Source organism: Podarcis filfolensis (assembly GCF_964270895.1).
Source record: "Podarcis filfolensis genome assembly, chromosome: 2".
Classification (NCBI taxonomy): Eukaryota; Metazoa; Chordata; class Lepidosauria; order Squamata; family Lacertidae; genus Podarcis; species Podarcis filfolensis.
The window spans coordinates 6,684,386-6,701,316 of record NC_139605.1 but is presented as its reverse complement, the minus strand read 5'-3'; the positions used below and the strand labels follow the sequence as shown (position 1 = coordinate 6,701,316).

The window sequence follows — 16,931 nt, the reverse complement described above, 5'->3', positions numbered from 1 at the left end:
TCTTCCCATCTGAGGTCTCCAGAGTAAGGAGCTATCCTGCCTGATGTGGGGGAAGGGGTTCATTTTTTAGTCCTCTATTAATCCAATAATGCATGCATTTTCACAGCTGCATAAGGTCTTGTGGGGAGAGGGAGGTTTCGTAGAATCGCAGAGTTGCGAGGGATCCTGAGGGTCATCTAGTCCCACCCCCTGCAGTGCAGGAAACCTTTGCCGAACGTGGGGCTCCAACCCACAACCCTGGGATTAAGAGTCTCGTGCTCTGCCAAATCAGACATCTCAAAAGGAAAACAAGACTGAAGGTGAGGAAAAGATGATTTATTGGGACTGTTAAAAGTGTGACTGTCTCTTTAAGAAGAAGCAAGCTGCAGAGGGAATTCTGGGGAAAGGAAGGAAAATGAATCTTCTCAAAGGGCCCTTGAAAAACTGCCCAAGGTTCTCCTGGTGGGTAAATGTTTTTTATATCAGTCACTCTGGTCTGGAGAGAAACTCCGGCTGGGCCTGAGAGGCAGATCTAGTCTCCTAAGGAGATACTGAGGTGGGTTTCAAAGTCATCCAGATAAAAGAAAGGGAGGAGGGTCTCTGCAGAGAACGAGGCTCCTGAGAACGTGTAGAGTTCGGCTCCTGAGTCAGCGTCAGAAAAAGACACACGTCCCCCTTCATAGTCCAGAGTCACCCGGATCCTCCTGGGCTTCTCCCTCAGGGACAGAAGAGAGGAACCAGGGGAAATGCAGGCCCAGGACTCCCCTCCCGACTTCCCCACAGCCCAGATCCCCCACTCAGGTCTAAAGGAGAAGCGGACCTTTCTCATCACAGACTTCCTGGCGACCCCCAAAGCCCACCATTCCCCACTTTCCACAGTGACTTCCCAGAAATGTCTGCCTGCTGTGAATCCCTCACGTCCCAACACACAAGGCCGTTTAATGAATCTCTCAGGGTTGTAAGGCAGGGCTTGAGGTCTGCCTCCCCATCTCACGCTTTTCCGATCCTTGGACAGGATGAGGCTGGGATGGGCTGTGTCTGGATCCAGAGTGACATTTGCTGTTGGGGAGAAGATGAGGGAAAGAGAAGAGAGGCAGAGTCAGCGGAGAGAGAGAGATGGACATCCTAATCCAAGAAACACCCGAAAAACCCAGATTCCCTTTCAGATCAAGGGGATTTATTTGCATCACATGCAAGACTGAGACTCCTCCTTGAGACTTTGATCAGAATAAATATCTTCTGGTTGGTTTTTAACTCAGTTTCCTTCACTTTCTTATATTCAATGTCCATTGTGCCTGCCCTCCTCTCAACCCAGGCATTTTCTAAGGGGAAAAACCACCCAGGAAACCTTTTACTCAGCTCTTTTGTGTTATCTAAGAGGAAAGAGAGGAGAATTGGAGGAGGCAGGAGAGGAGAGAAGCTGCTTTCCTCTGACAATCTCTGTGGGAATTGGCCTTTGGGAGCTCTGGGTTGGGCTGCGGGATGAGGACCCCCAGCAGTAATAATAATAATAATATCAACATTTGCATACTGCCCTTCATCTATAGGTCTGAGGGTGGTCCACAGCATAAAAATACAACACAAAACCACATATAGGCTTCCCCTCACTTTCGCGTGGGTTATGTACTGGGCCCTCGTGCACAAAAGTGAAAATCGTGTTAAGTGGGGAGCCTGTTTATTCCTGCTCTCCATCTCTCTCACCCACTTGGTCTCTCCTTCCTCCCAACCATCTTGGAAGTTTAGGCCTTGCCGCCAGGGAAGAGGAGGCAGGTGGCAGGGCAATTTTACAAAGGACTGCTTATTCCATGCTTCTCTTTGGGATTTAATATATACCATAAGACTAGTGCCCTGGGGGAAGCGGGGAATAACTCAAAAGGTTACCAGTTTGGGGCTGAGACAGTCATGATAGGCAAGTGTAGGGCTGCCCTATTTTGAAGAGCAAGAAAGAGGACACATTGGCCAACTTTGACTTTTAACCATGGATCGCTATGACGACTCTCATTTGAAATACCCCTACTATGAGTTTGGTTTAACTCTTAACTTCTTCTCCCCTTCTTTTATTTTCTCCAGAATTTTCCCTTTTTTCTCATTTTGAGATCTCTTTTTTATTGCATTCTGTTGAATCAAGAACCCTCTCATAACCGCTTTGCTTGCGTCCCAGATTGTTCTTTTTTCAACCGTGGTTCTCATATTTATTTCAAAATAGTCTTTCAAAGTCTTTTGGGCCTTCCTTACAATGTCTTGGTTTCTTAATAAGGTGTCATTCATCCTCCATCTAAAGGAACCGGTGGGTGTTAGTTTCATTTCCATCTTTACCGCATTATGGTCGGAGCAGGTTTTTGGGCAGATTTCCACCTTTTTTATCTTAGGTGCCAGACCTCTAGTTGTCCAAATTTGGTCGATCCTTGTCCATGTCATTTTGGCTTCAGAAAAGAACGTTCCTTCTCTACCTAGGTGGTTTTTGGTCCTCCAAATATCAATCAAGTCCATATTGTCAGTCAGTTCAAAAAAAGTTTTTGGTAGTCTGCCCTCTTTCGTTACAATCTGTCTTTGTGCTTTGTCCATATTCGTAGATACCACTCCATTCATGTCTCCCATCATAATAATGTTGTTATAGTCCATAAAGTCCATCAATGTCTCATGCAATTTCTTATAAAACTCCGATTTCCCCTCATTTGGTGCGTAAACTCCTAAAATCAAGAATTTCTCTCCTTGTGTTTGAATTTCAATTGCCAAGATTCTTCCCTGCTCGTCTTTAAAAAGAAATTTTGGTGATAGGCTTTCTTTTGCATAAATTGCCACTCCTCTCTTTTTAACCTTATCTGATGAGATAAATTCTTGGCCTAGTTTTTTGTTAATTAACACTTTTCTGTGCAGCCTAATCACGTGTGTTTCCTGCAAGCAGATTATGTCCAATTGTTCCTTTTTTAATAAATGAAAAACTTTCCTCCTCTTTTCAGGGGAATTCAAACCATGAATATTCCAGCTTAATAATTGCAGAGACATATTGAAGTAGTACTATTTTCCTCCTGTTGCTCCCAGAAGTGGCGTCTCTTTCTCAGAATCTTTCAATCCCCCAGGTGTGGGTGTTGGGCTTAATAATCCAGGTCCTAAGTCGCTTGGCTCTTCGATCCCTTTCTGAAGGTCTTCTCCGTAGTCCTTCAAAAATTTGTCCTTGTCTTCCACAGATTTAATTTTAACCTTTTCCCCTCTAAAAGTAAAGGATATCCCCTGGGGGAATTCCTCAAAAGAGATCTTAAGAGAAATTAAGTTATACCAGGTGCAATATATGAAATTGATTAATGAGGAAGTAGAATGGAAAATTAAACAAATGAGACAAAAGACTTTTGAGTCAGCCAATAAATGTGGGAAACTATTGGCGTGGCAGCTGAAAAAAAGACAGAAGTTAAATACGATTACAAATCTTGAGATTAATGGGAAAAATATACAGAACCCGGAGGAGATTAGAAGGTGTTTCCAGAGATATTTCAAACAACTTTATACGCAAGAGCCGCAGAAAGAAACTGAGATAGACCAATTTTTAAGAACCAATGGATTACAAAAAATATCTCCAGAAAATAAATTAAAACTGAATTATCAAATTACAGAACAAGAAATTGAAGGTGCCATTCAGAACATGCAATTGGGCAAATCTCCAGGACCGGACGGACTAACCTCCAAATATTATAGGACCTTGAAAGACTTTTTAATTCAACCATTAAAGGAGGTGTGTAATGAGATTTTGGAAGGGAAAAAGGCGCCTGAATCGTGGAAAGAAGCATACATCACATTGATACCTAAGACAGAAGCTGAAAAGACACAACTAAAGAACTACCGTCCCATCTCCCTTTTGAATGTGGATTACAAAATTTTTGCAGATATTTTAGCTAACAGACTTAAAAAGGTGTTAGCGGAAGTAATACATAAGGACCAGGCAGGCTTTCTTCCAGGCAGACATTTATCTGATAATACAAGGAATATAATTGACATTTTGGAGTTGTTGCAAATGAATATTAATACGAAAGCTGTGTTAGTATTTATTGATGCGGAGAAAGCCTTTGATAATATCTCTTGGAGTTTTATGAAGAAAAATTTGAAAGGGATGGGAGTGGGACAGGGGTTCGAAAATGGTATAGGAGCAATCTATTCAGAACAAAAAGCAAAATTGATTGTAAACAATGTGGTGACTGAAGATTTTATGATAGAAAAAGGAACACGTCAGGGTTGCCCTATCTCTCCATTATTATTTATCTCGGTCCTGGAGGTGCTGCTGAACATGATCAGAGGGGACCGGTCTATTAAAGGAATACAGGTCGGAGCCAAACAATATAAATTGAAAGCTTTTGCAGATGATTTGGTTTTGACTCTACAGGAGCCGGAATCTAGTATGAAAAGAGCTTTGGAATTGATTAAAGAATTTGGTCATGTGGCAGGATTTAGTTTAAATAAGTCAAAAACTAAAGTATTAGAGAAGAATTTAACTCCAATGGAAAAGGACAGGTTTCAGAATGAAACAGGTTTAACTGTGGTTAAGAAAGTGAAATACCTAGGGATTAATATGACTGCGAAAAATTTGAATTTATTTAAAGATAATTATGAGAAATGTTGGTCAGAAGTTAAAAAAGACTTAGAAATTTGGTCTAATTTGAAGCTTTCCTTGTTGGGTCGAATCGCAGCTATAAAGATGAATGTTTTGCCAAAAGTGTTATTTTTGTTTCAATCTTTGCAAATTTTGGACAAGATGGATTGTTTCAAGAGGTGGCAGAGAGATATTTCTAGATTTGTCTGGCAGGGCAAGAAACCCAGAATAAAGTTTAAAATTTTAACTGATGTAAAAGAAAGAGGTGGATTTGCCCTGCCAGACCTTAAATTGTATTATGAATCAGCAGCATTCTGCTGGTTAAAAGACTGGCTGCTTCTTGAGAACACGGATATTTTGGATTTAGAAGGCTTTAATAATGTTTTTGGGTGGCATGCATATCTGTGGTACGACAAGGTTAAAGCACATAAGGCATTTAAAAACCGTATTGTCAGGAAATCTCTGTTTAATGTCTGGACAAGATATAAAGATTTGCTGGAAAGTAAAACCCCAAGGTGGTTGTCACCTATGGAAGCTAAGTCCCAGAAAAAGCTCAATATGGAGGCCAAATGGCCAAAATATTGGGAAATTTTGGAACAAGAAGGTGACAGATTGAATCTGCAGAGTTTTGAGAAATTAAAAGACAAAGTGCGAGACTGGCTTCATTATTATCAAATAAGAGAGGCCTACAATTTGGACAAAAAAATTGGCTTCCAGGTGGAGAAATCGAAATTGGAAACAGAACTGTTAGAACCAAAAACTAAGATTTTGTCAAAGATGTATAACTTGCTGTTGAAATGGAATACACAGGATGAAACGGTTAAATCAGCAATGATTAAATGGGCGCAGGATATAGGTCATAACATTATGTTTGCTGACTGGGAGCAGTTGTGGACCACCGGTATGAAGTTTACGGCATGCATTGCCTTAAAGGAGAATATTATGAAAATGATTTACAGGTGGTACATGACCCCAGTTAAGCTTGCAAAAATTTATCACCTGCCTGACAATAAGTGTTGGAAATGTAAAGAAGCTGAGGGAACATTCTTTCACCTCTGGTGGACGTGCCCAAGGGTTAAGGCTTACTGGGAAACGATATATAATGAATTGAAGAAGGTATTTAAATTTACCTTTCCTAAGAAACCAGAGGCCTTCCTTTTGGGCATAGTTGGCCAATGGGTGCCAAAGAAAGACAGAACATTTTTTATGTATGCAACAACAGCAGCAAGAATACTTCTCGCCAAGTATTGGAAGACACAAGATCTACCCACCGTGGAAGAGTGGCAGATGCAAGTGATTGACTACATGGAGATGGCTGAAATGACTGGCAGAATCCGTGACCAGGGAGAAGAACTGATGGAACAGGACTGGAAAAAGTTTAAGGACTATTTACAAAAATACTGTAAAATGTTTGAGTGTTAATATGATGTGGGAAGTGAAGGTAACAGGGTTTGTGTGATTTGGTTAAATGTGAATGAAAAGAAGAATGCTAAAAAGGACAAGGGGTTATGAACAGAACATTATTATGTCATAGTATATAAGATGAGGTATGGGCTAAAACAATTGAAAAATTGAGACATAATATTTAGAAGAATATAAAATTAAGTATGGTTTAAATAAGGTTTTGAACTTGCTGAATTTGATTGGAATAAAGAGGAACACAAAAAAGGGGGATGTGAGGAGGTCAAGACAGAGGGGTATGGAATTCTATAAATTTAAGAAAGTGGATTTTTCTTTTTTCTTTTTTCCTATTTTTCTTCTTTTTGCTATATATTTTTGCTTTTTTGTTGTTTCTGTTTTCTATGTGAGCTTCATTTATGGAAATGATACATTTGAAATGATGAATCTTTTGATTTGTAAAATCTTAATAAACATTTATTTAAAAAAAATAAAAATGAAATACCCCTACTATATGTAGGCTGTAGTAGGTGTGATATATTGCTAGTAGCAATGCTCTTAACTTTCAACAAAAGAATAGTAAGAATACATATAGCTCCCTCACTTGCCACATGAAATATTTGGGCACATGTTCACATCTTTCTGAACGTAAGTGCGCACATAACAATTTATTAAACTGTTGAACATCTGCATGTGGACTCTCCTTAAGGGCAGGGGGATGTTAACTCTTGCCCTCCTGGACTCCTCCTCCAAGATCTTGTAGCTGAGCCAGCGTCCTTTTGGTTCAGCCACAAGAGAAGGGATTTTTACAGTATGTCGCTAGCTTAAGATGCTGCTCTGTTGTGATTCTCTGCTGCAGACTAGCCTAACCGGGTGCCTTAGATCTGACTCTAATGCAGGCATAGGCAACCTTGGCCTTCCAGATGTTTTGGGACTACAACTCCCATGATCCCTAGCTAACAGGACCAGTGGTCAGGGATGATGGGAATTGTAGTACCGAAACATTTGGAGGGCCGAGGTTGCCTATGCCTGCTCTAATGCAATATTAAAAATTTCATGGGTTCTTGTAAACCAAAAAACTGGACAAAAAAACTTGGGGACATTCTGCCAAATTTTAAAAATCTGCCCCGATACAAATGTTAAGAAATTTTGATCATGAAAATAGAAGACATGGCCAGGAAAAGGAGGACACATGGCAACCAGGCCTGAAAAAGGTCACATGATGGAAAAGCAACCCGACTCTCTCTAGCCAGGAGTAAAGCTCTTCCCTCCTCCGCCTGATCCTTCTGGGAAGTTTCTCTCTCCCCCTTCAAGTCCACCCTCTCTGCCTTTGTGGTACAAACAGCAGGGCTAAAGTCAAGCGGTGGATGGTTCTCAATTGTACAGAAGAGACTCTTGACCCCCCATGAAACACTAGTCCCCCCCCCCAAGAACTGAGGTCTCCATGTGAATTTTACCTCTCTGGAGACTTCTTAGTGACTGGACATCTGGGGAAGCAAAAAGAGAGGCTTAATGGTCTACACTGCAATAGTTCAAAGAATATCTTTTTACAAAACATCACCATAACATAGCATCTGTTGTTTCCTTATTTCAAGCAAAAGATCATAAAACCTTGTTCATAAAACAAGTAATTGAAAGACAACAACTGTAGGCCTAAGGAATTAAAACAACTAACCTGTTTAGCTGTGATTCCTGCATTGCAGGGGGTTGGACTAGATCAGGGGTCAGCAAACTTTTTCAGCAGGGGGCCGGTCCACAGTCCTCAGACCTTGTGGGGGGCCGAACTATATCTTTTTTGGGGGGGGGAATGAACAAAATCCTATGCCCCACAAATAACCCAGAGATGCATTTTAAATAAAAGGACACATTCTACTCATGTAAAAACACGCTGATTCCCAGACAGTCCGCGGGCGGGATTTAGAAGGAGATTGGGCCGGATCCAGCCCCCAGGCCTTAGTTTGCCTACCCATGGACTAGATGATCCTTGGGATCCCTTCAAACTCTACTATTCCATGATTCCATGGGGAAATCAGAAATGGTAAACCATACTAGAAAATGGCGGAATACAATCATTCAAAATCCATGAATAAAATGGGAATCTGTACTGAATGGCTGGAGGAAGGTTAACATCTGCGCCAAGTGAACTGGTGGGAAAAAGCTGCTGAAACCGGAATTTCCAAGCATGCTGACAAAGCAGAGGAAGAATCGGCAGAGCTTTACCCTGTAATTCAAAGGGTCTCATGCAATGGGAAGTCCTCCCTCCTGGAATGGGGCTGATCTCAAAAGCCCCAGAAGAACCTCTGCAGATTGTGTGGAGGGAAAACAAAACGCAGGGGAGGTTCCTTATACATGGGAACATGACAAGATGGACATTGGACTGACCCTGCAGGATCCTCCTTAAGGTTTTGTAAGATATTGTAAGGCTCTGAGGCTTTCCCCCCACAATTGAGCAGTATATCGATTTTATCAAAGAAAGCAAAATCTGAAACCAGGATACGAGTCTATAGGCAGGAATGGAACTCAGACTGGTGTGCAGGTTCTTTGTAGGGACAAGCTCTGCCCCCAATCCAAACCTTCAAACCCTCTCCCAGTTCATTCATGGGACAGACAAAGAGCCCAAACCCCTAGAGGACTGTTTCCCAGAGTTACGCCATTGATGGGGGTCCCCAAAATCTGCAGAACAGACGGTTTAACACCATGAAATATCAGTCCCCATCCCTCCTGTCAAATTGTTCCTCCCCTGGAAATTTACCTTTCTGAGTCTGTTTTTTGTATAACACAGCATCTGAGGAAGCAAAAAGCTATAAAGTGTAAGGGCAACACTCTTCCACCTGAAATAAATCTCCATACAAAAGTAACACTTCATAATGTAGCATCCTTGAATTGACTCCATTCAGAGCAGGAGAACCTCCAAAAGGACAACCCCAGATTTATGTAGACTGGTAACCAAAAGGAAAAGGAGGTTCCGTAGATGAAAACAGATACACTCTAGTTCAGGCTTCCTTTACAGGATCCAGCGTCACAATATACATGGGCCATTCTGGGGGACAGGAAATGAAGGCTGGAGCCCCAAGAAGGAAGGTATCCTGGGGTTACTCAATTCCATGCAGTAAGAGCCTGGCATGTTCAGTTCTAAAGAAATAATAGAATTCCCAGTGAGAAATCCTGGCAGCCAATTTTAATTACCTTTCCATTGTTTCATTGCATCCTCCACAAGGTGATTTAGATCACAGGATTCCAAGATCCTGTTCCTCAGTTCTGGAGGGAAAGGCAGTGGGTTCTCTGGACTCTCTCTTTTCTCATACCTGGTGAAAAGAAAAACAATGTCAGCCCATTCAAATCTGCAATTTCTGTTAAAGGAAAATAAAGGAATTGAGAGGAGGCCTAGAGAGACAGGCAGGCGCTGAGTGGGGAGTTTCTTCCTCACTACGGACTCCTCAGCCAGACCCCCAAGGGCCAAAACAGCAACCCCAGGCCTCTGAGTCTCCCCACTGGTGTCAAGTCAAAGAAGAAGCAGAATCATATGGTATTAAGGGGCAGGAATTGTCTGAGGGTGATGAAAGCGAAGCTAGATGTCCCCTTTCTCTAGATGTCCCCAGAGAAGGGGTGAGGAAGAAAAAAAGATTCACTTCTGTTGGGAAACAAGAAATGTTCCTTAAAACCTCTACTCTGAACCTGAGTGACACCTTGAATTGAAATACTGCAGCCGGAACATGGTCAAGAAAATAGCCAATTCCTGCTCCTTGGTGAGAAATCGCCCCCTCCCAAGGGGCTCTATGGGGCAAGAGTTTGCTTGGGTCAGGGTGGGGGGCCGGCAGAGTGACTAAACTGGTCAGTCTAGAAGGAAACAACTGAGGCAGGCACGTCCAACTCCCAAGAGACTGAGATCTCCTCACAGATAAAAAGACCAACTGTGATCTACCCATTGTCAAGTCCCAAAGAGGGGCCCCTGCTTTTACCTGTGAGATGCCTCAGGGAGTGAGTCCTACAGTCTCCCCCCTGCAGGGCCATGTCTGAGGTTCTTGCATCCCGGCCTCATGGAGTGATGCTAATGGAAATGAGCCAGATCCACTTACCTCTGCAAGGTCCTTCTCACATCCTAGAGGGGGAAAGAGAAGGGAATTCACTGCACACCACAGGCCAGACTAGGAAGACCCCCTCAGACCCTGGCCCTTGGATGCCAGTCTGCCTGGCACATGGCAAGGTTGTTGGTAGGGATGGTGGAATCAGCCAGTTTTGGTTTCTCACAGCTTTTATTTCTCCAATCTGAAATTATGAATTTTTCCAATATCAAGTTCTCCACATTTCCACATCAGTTTGCAATTATTGTTGAAAATCCTCATGAAAATTCACCAGCATTTAAGGGAATCTCATGTTTATGGATTCAATAGAAGATTCCACTCCATCTCTTGTCTTATACTGTAATTTATTAACTTTAATCCTGTTTGCATTGTGCAATTCAGACGTAAGTAAGCCTACAGGATAATCCTACCAGGGAACTGTCCCAAATTGTCTTCCATAGAAGTCCCCAAATTTCAAATTCTACTTTCCAACTAGAAATAAGAAAAGCACCTGCAGCATAAAATGCCTCCAAAGGGGTAATAAAACAGCTCCCAGTACGTTTCCCAGCACAATTCAAAGTGTTGGTGCTGACCTTTAAAGCCCTAAACGGCCTCGGTCCTGTATACTTAAAGGAGCATCTCCACCCCCATCGTTCTGCCCGGACACTGAGGTCCAGCGCCGAAGGCCTTCTGGCGGTTCCCTCACTGCGAGAAGTGAGGATACAGGGAACCAGGCAGAGGGCCTTCTCAGTAGTGGCACCTGCCCTGTGGAACACCCTCCCAGCAGATGTCAAGGCAATAAACAATTATTTTACTTTTAAAAGAAAACTGAAGGCGGCCCTTCTTAGGGAAGTTTTTAATGTCTGGTGCTGTATTGTTTTTAATATTCGGTAGGAAGCCGCTCAGAGTGGCTGGGGAAACCCAGCCAGATGGGCAGGATAAAAATTTTTTATTATTATTATTATTATTATTATTATTATTATTATTATTGTATAGCTCAGTGTTTCTTTGGGCTCCTCCACACTTCTGCTTTTCCTGTGCCCAGAAAACACGGGTCCAAGTGGTTTTGCCTTTGCCCTGCTGCTTTCCCTCAGGAAAAACCTGTTCCTTAGTTCAACATCGAAGCAAACGTCAATCCAGAGAAAACCAGGCTGAGGTTTGCTCTAATTCAGCAGTAGAGAGCAGCAGGTTTTCCTTGAGGAAAGGGGTGGGACAAGCAGCAGTCTGGATGAGTCCCTCTGTCTTGCTCTTTGGTCACTGTGACTGAGCACCATTTTGGGCCGCTCTGGATCCATTGTGAAGGGGATCAACCAAGAAGTTGTGGAGGGAAGTGGAAAAGAAGCTTGGTCAAGAGACTGGCTCATGTCAGAAGGAGGCCTGAACTCATCCTCGCTGAAGCCCAGCCCAGGGCAGGAAGGCAGCATTTTCAAGAAGAAGGAATTTGGAGACAAATCATCAGCAAAGAGCAGAAAACCACCTCCTGTTCCATCAAGAACACAGAAGAATCTCTAGTCTGCATTCAGGTGAGTTAAGCATCCCAGGTCTCTTGGGACTTCCTGTCCATTACATACCTGACTGGAGGCTCCATCATCTGAGCCCCTGCGCTCCTTGTATACATGAAAGGGACACATAAAGGATGGGAGGCAGCCTTTTCCTGGAGCCTTGGGCTTTTCCTGCCACCGTCTTACCTGCAGGAGTTCAGTCGCTGGCTGCTGACGCTTCTCCTCCATCTCCTGGATGATCCTCTCAAGAGAGGAGAGTTTCCTGGAGAGTCTGGCCAGCTGCTCATTCCTTCTCCCTGCAATCTCCTTCTCCACCTCTTCTATATGATTCAGCAGACCTTTTTCTTGTTCTTCCAGGAACTGGCGCAGTTCTCTGAACTTCTCCACAATCTTCAGCCTCTCTGTTTCTGTTAATTTCTGCAAGAAAAGAGGAGGTCTGAGTGTGTTTGGTGCTTAGCCTCGAAACAGCAGAAAGAAAATTATGAGAATTCCACAGGGAGGACACTTCTGATTTTTCTATAGACATGAAACCTTCAGTGGCTAAAGAAGTAAACCTTTATTTTGAGGGGAGGCCCTCTCCATTGCTGTTTCTGTTGATGTCTATTTTGCAGACGGATACAGCCTAAAGGAAGGAGCTCTTTTTTCCTAGCCATGGATTTTCCATGCATGTTTTGGGGCATGGCATAACCAGAGTTCTAAGCTGTTCAGAGAACATCCAGGGACATAAAACACCCCTCAGTTTAGACTGGGGCCATTTAGGTGTTGGATGGAACAGAAACAGAGGAGAACAAAGTGCAGAGTTCATCCCCATAGCTCCCCTGTTTTCTTTAAAGGTTTTAAAAAGCCTGAGTTTCCTAAAAATGAACAAGAAAGCACATTTAGAATTCAGTTCTTTAGTACTATTTATGGTAAATCAGGATTTGGATTAAATTGCTTCCACCCTTTCAGCTCACAAGTCCTCAGGCTTCTCCTTGACTGCTATTCACATAATAAATGACAAGGGGAAATAATCTCCATTTAGCTGCATTCAAAGGTGAACTTACCTAATTCACTATTGCTGAGAAAATATGGAGACCAAAACAGAGCTTTAAAATTCTGATATTTTCAAGCTTGACCCAGCCAGGTAATATTCACAAAAAATGTATTTATGAGGGTAAAGTACAGATCAAAATATTTATACAAGGAGGTAGCTACCCTAACATCTGATTCATTTTCAGAACAGTAAATTAATAAACAGGCTGATATGAAAAATGAGAAATGAGGAGAAGCTGAAATGGGCAGATTTCCCCATCACTTCTCAGTCCTGACTCGATTCTTCTTCTTCTTCTTTATTGAATTTATATACTGCCCTATACCTGGAGGTCTCAAGTACTTGTTCCCTGTCTAGTAACAACAGAGACACTTACCAGGAGGTCTTTGCTTTCCTTGTCCAGATCTGCTTGATGGGCCAGAATTTCCCCTCTCTCTTTCCTCAGAATCTCCAGGTGGTGACAGATCTCTCCCTAAAGAGAAAAGGAAAAATTCAGCTTTGATTGAGACACACAGAGAAATTAAAATCATAATGGCTTCTTGCGCCCAGTGGCCTTGCTAGAATAGCAAAGTAATTTACTGGTGGAAATAAAAGTACAGAGGTTTTCAGCCTTTTTGGGTCCACGGCTCCATGGATCAACTACCCTGTGGGGCTCAGGTCCCCCCTTGCCTGCAGAGCTGGCAGCCCCTCACCTTTTCTCAAACACCCTCCCTTGCGGAGTGATCTCTCAGCCTCCTCTCCTTTCCTTGGCGGTCCCAGCCTGACTTCTCACCTTGAGGTCTCAGGGAGAAGTGGAAAGAGGAGGAGGAAGGGCTAAGGCAGGATCCAAGCTGGGATGTACCATTCTAGCATCAATGAGATAGTGAGGTCAGCCCAAGAGGCGAGAGATGCAGGGATAGACCAGAGCGTCTCAAAATTTGGGGTGGGAGGAGATCCTCAGCCCCCCCCCAAAAAAACCTCATTGCAGAGGCTCCACATCACCCCCAGAATAAGCCACCAGTAGGTGCTTCCACTCCCAAATCTGCTTCCAACAGATACTTGGGGGGTGGGATCCTGCACCATCTGGTCAATTCCTGGCTAACAGTCCCCGCCCGCCCCCCCCCCCAGCTGATCCCTTGCTGCTCTCTGTTTTGCAGGGCATTGAGGAGGAATCCTGGTAACCAAAGGAGACATGTACTTAGTTGTCTATGTGCCATTTACATTTCTACTGTTCTAAATATGTACAAAGCAGCCTTGCTGGGGGATGTGGACGAGGTTAACCCTTTCTCTCCCTGCCAAGGTCCCAGTTCAAATCTTTGAAGCTGCTGTGAGTATTTCAAGATCCCCTTGTCCCCCTGGCAGAGAGAAAGACTTCAACTCCCCCCTCCAGCCATCCCAGGAGCCCTCAGGCTTCCCCTGGGCTGCTTCCAAGGCGATAAACAACGACCAATCAATGCCATGCCTACTTTGGACCTGAGAAGTAAAAAGAAAACCTCCCAAGAAGAATCCACAGCTATTTATTTCTCCCCCTCCAGATCCATGGATCTCCTACCTTGTATTCCTCCAAAGCCTCTTCCAGAGGAATCACCTTGTGATTTTCATGTTCCTTTGATTTGTCACACACCAGGCAGATGTGGGCTTCATGGACTTTGCAGAAGAGTTTCAGGGGCTCCTGGTGCTTCTCACAGACTCCTCCTTTCCCTCCTTCCTCCTTTCCCTCTTGAAGGCTGAGATTCTTCGCTATTTCCACCATATTAGCCAGTTGCCGATTGGAGACGAGGCTCCTTCTCCGGACTCTTTCCCTGCACTGAGGGCAGGAAGCCTCTGCCTCCGATTCCCCCCAGAACAGGATCAGGCAGGATCGGCAGAAGTTGTGCCCACACTCTGGGACGGTCACTGGATCCTTGAAGTAATCCAGGCAGATGGAGCAAGTGGCTTCATCACGGAGACGCTGGATGTGACCCCCTGCAGCAGCCATGGCTCCCTCGTGCTGAAGACCAGACTTAAGTTTCGCTTTTTCAGTTTTCAGCCACTGGGAGTTTCCCTTCCTGGAAATGACTCAGTGATCATGTGATCTTTATTTATTTATTTTTAAAAAATGTCTCCGGGTTTTTGCAATTGCTGAATGTTTTCTCAAGTAGCAGACAATGCTTCTGGATTGCTTCCCATGCTTTTGCTTACACACAAACACACACGTACCTAGTAAGTTGTGGTATTCATACTGCAACAATTTTCATTCATAGGCTTCCTTGTCATTTTTGAATTGGGAGAAAATCTGCTTCTGCCCTAAATGGACAGGAGTTCTGATTTAGCAAGTGGGACTTGATTCCGTCAAGAGAACTCCTAAAAATCTGGTTGCTAGTTCTAACTTTATCCCCTTTTAGCATGCTGGCAAAGAACTTCAGATTGAAACAGACGCTTTCAGCCTTGCCCACCTGGTGCCCTCTGTTTCCTTAAGACTACAGCTCCCATCATCCCTGGCCAGGACATCTGCAGGTATGGTTGGGAAGACCTTGCAGAGCCACTGGCAGTCAGTGGAGGCAAGACTGACCTCGATGGACCTGGCAGAAGGCACCATCTGCATGGTGGCAGCCCAGTTATGGAGTTCCTTCCCTAGATATGGCGTTCCTTCCCTAGATATGAATGCCTGGTATGACTTGGCTATTATTATTAATCGATATTACTACACAGTGTAAAGTCTTCCTATTTTCCTAATAAAGTGTGGTGTCTTCCAATGGCTGAAAACACTGGAGGGCTTTAACAAGGGATTAGATACAATTCCTGGAGGATAAGATTTTGGTAGGGGACGCGGGTGGCGCTGTGGGTTAAACCACAGGGTCTAGGGCTTGCCGATCAGAAGGTTGGCAGTTCGAATCCCCACGACGGGATGAGCTCCCATTGCTCAGTCCCTGCTCCTGCCAACCTAGCAGTTCGAAAGCACCTCAAAGTGCTTCACAAGATGGTTGGGAAAGCTTTGCAGAGCCACTGCCAGTCAATGGAGGCATACTGACCTCGATGGACCTGGCAGAAGGCACCATCTGCATGGTGGCAGCCCAGTTATGGCATTCCTTCCCTAGATATGAATGCCTGGTATGACTTGGCTATTATTATTAATCAATATTACTATACAGTGTAAAGTATTCCTATATTCCTAATAAAGTGTGGTGCCTTCCAATGGCTGAAAAACATGGAGGGCTTTAACAGGGGATTAGATACAATTCCTGGAGGATAAGACTTTGGTAGGGGATGCGGGTGGTGCTGTGGGTTAAAGCACAGGGTCTAGGGCTTGCCGATCAGAAGGTTGGCACTTCGAATCCCCACGATGGGGTGAGCTCCCGTTGCTCAGTCCCTGCTCCTGCCAACCTAGCAGTTCGAAAGCACGTCAAAGTGCAAGTAGATAAATAGGTACCGCTCCGGCGGGAAAGTAAACGGCGTTTCCGTGTGCTGCTCTGTTTCGCCAGAAGCGGCTTAGTCATGCTGGCCACATGACCCGGAAGCTGGACGCCGGCTCCCTCGGCCAATAAAGCGAGATGAGCGCCACAACCCCAGAGTCGGCCACGACTGGACCTAATGGTCAGGGGTCCCTTTACCTTTACCTGAAGACTTTGGATGGTTATATGCTCTGCCTCTGTGGCTAGAAGCAGTAATCCTCCTGAATAGCAGCTGCTGGAGCCTCCAGGAGGGGCTCTTATTCCCAGGTCCTGCTTAGGGGTTTCCCACACACATAATGTTTAAAAAATGTTTTTGGTTTCACCTGCAGGTAAAAGGAGAGAGATCAAGATGGAGATTTCCCACCAAGGGAAGCTGTGCCAGAGGGAATATCCCTAAGGAACATTCCTTTGTTAGCTGAGATTGCAGAGCAAAAGCGTGAGTCCAAAGGACACCAGGGAGCAAATGAACGCAACCATCACCCAGTAGTCCAGTTGCCTTTCGTGAAAGCCCAGTGCACTTTGGAGCAGAAAAGCCCTTCTCCTCAAATCCTGGGAGGAACGGCCAGCACAGTTTGCGTCTGGGGAGGCTGAATGCCAAAGAACATCCTCATGAATGCTCCATGTGTGGGGAGAGCTTCCAGCGAGGATCCGCCCTGACTGAGCAGCAGAGGATGCACATGGGAGAGGAAGCGTACAAATGGTCCTTTCCCCAGTGAGAGATCTGGGTGCGCCATCAGAGAGGCCTCATGGAAGAGAAACCACACAAGTGCTCCCACTGTGGGGAAAGCTTCAGCCAGAGGACCAGTTTGAGAGTCACCTGCAAACCCACACGGGAGAGAGGTCTCACGAATTCTAGGACTGCGGGAAAAGCTTTTCCCGGAGAGATACGTTACTCAAACCCCGGAGAACCCACACAGGGGGGGCAGCCGGACGAGTGCCATGATTGTGGGAGAAACTTCAAGCACCCATGCA

At 44.4% G+C, this 16,931-nt stretch overlaps 1 protein-coding gene across 4 annotated transcripts; it reads right to left on the bottom strand.

Moving 5' to 3' along the window:
* Positions 1-300: 300 nt before the first annotated feature.
* Positions 301-14,608, bottom strand: LOC310756876 (zinc finger protein RFP-like). Of its 4 annotated transcripts, none has more exons than XM_083601774.1 (8): positions 14,081-14,608; positions 12,926-13,021; positions 11,706-11,936; positions 10,033-10,055; positions 9,143-9,261; positions 8,709-8,741; positions 7,414-7,443; positions 301-1,038 (listed from the first exon to the last, which is right to left on the bottom strand). In XM_083601774.1, exons 1-8 carry the CDS (start codon positions 14,504-14,506, stop codon positions 512-514), a joined length of 1,485 nt encoding a protein of 494 aa, XP_083457900.1. In that variant the 5' UTR covers positions 14,507-14,608; the 3' UTR covers positions 301-511. The 4 variants fall into 4 exon arrangements, with proteins under 4 accessions (XP_083457900.1, XP_083457901.1, XP_083457902.1 ...); XM_083601775.1 differs by having other exon boundaries at positions 11,724-11,936; XM_083601776.1 differs by lacking the exon at positions 7,414-7,443.
* Positions 14,609-16,931: the final 2,323 nt, after the last annotated feature.

What these genes read in the sequence shown, in the direction of transcription:
- LOC310756876 (XM_083601774.1), bottom strand. Translation starts at nt 14,506, where the DNA reads ATGGCTGCTGCAGGGGGTCACATCCAGCGTCTCCGTGATGAAGCCACT. An exon ending in AGGAAAGCAAAGACCTCCTG is followed by an intron (nt 11,937 to 12,925) that starts GTAAGTGTCTCT and finishes CTTTTCTTGCAG; the next exon opens with AAATTAACAGAAACAGAGAG. An exon ending in TGCAATGAAACAATGGAAAG is followed by an intron (nt 8,742 to 9,142) that starts GTAATTAAAATT and finishes TTGCTTCCTCAG; the next exon opens with ATGCTGTGTTATACAAAAAA.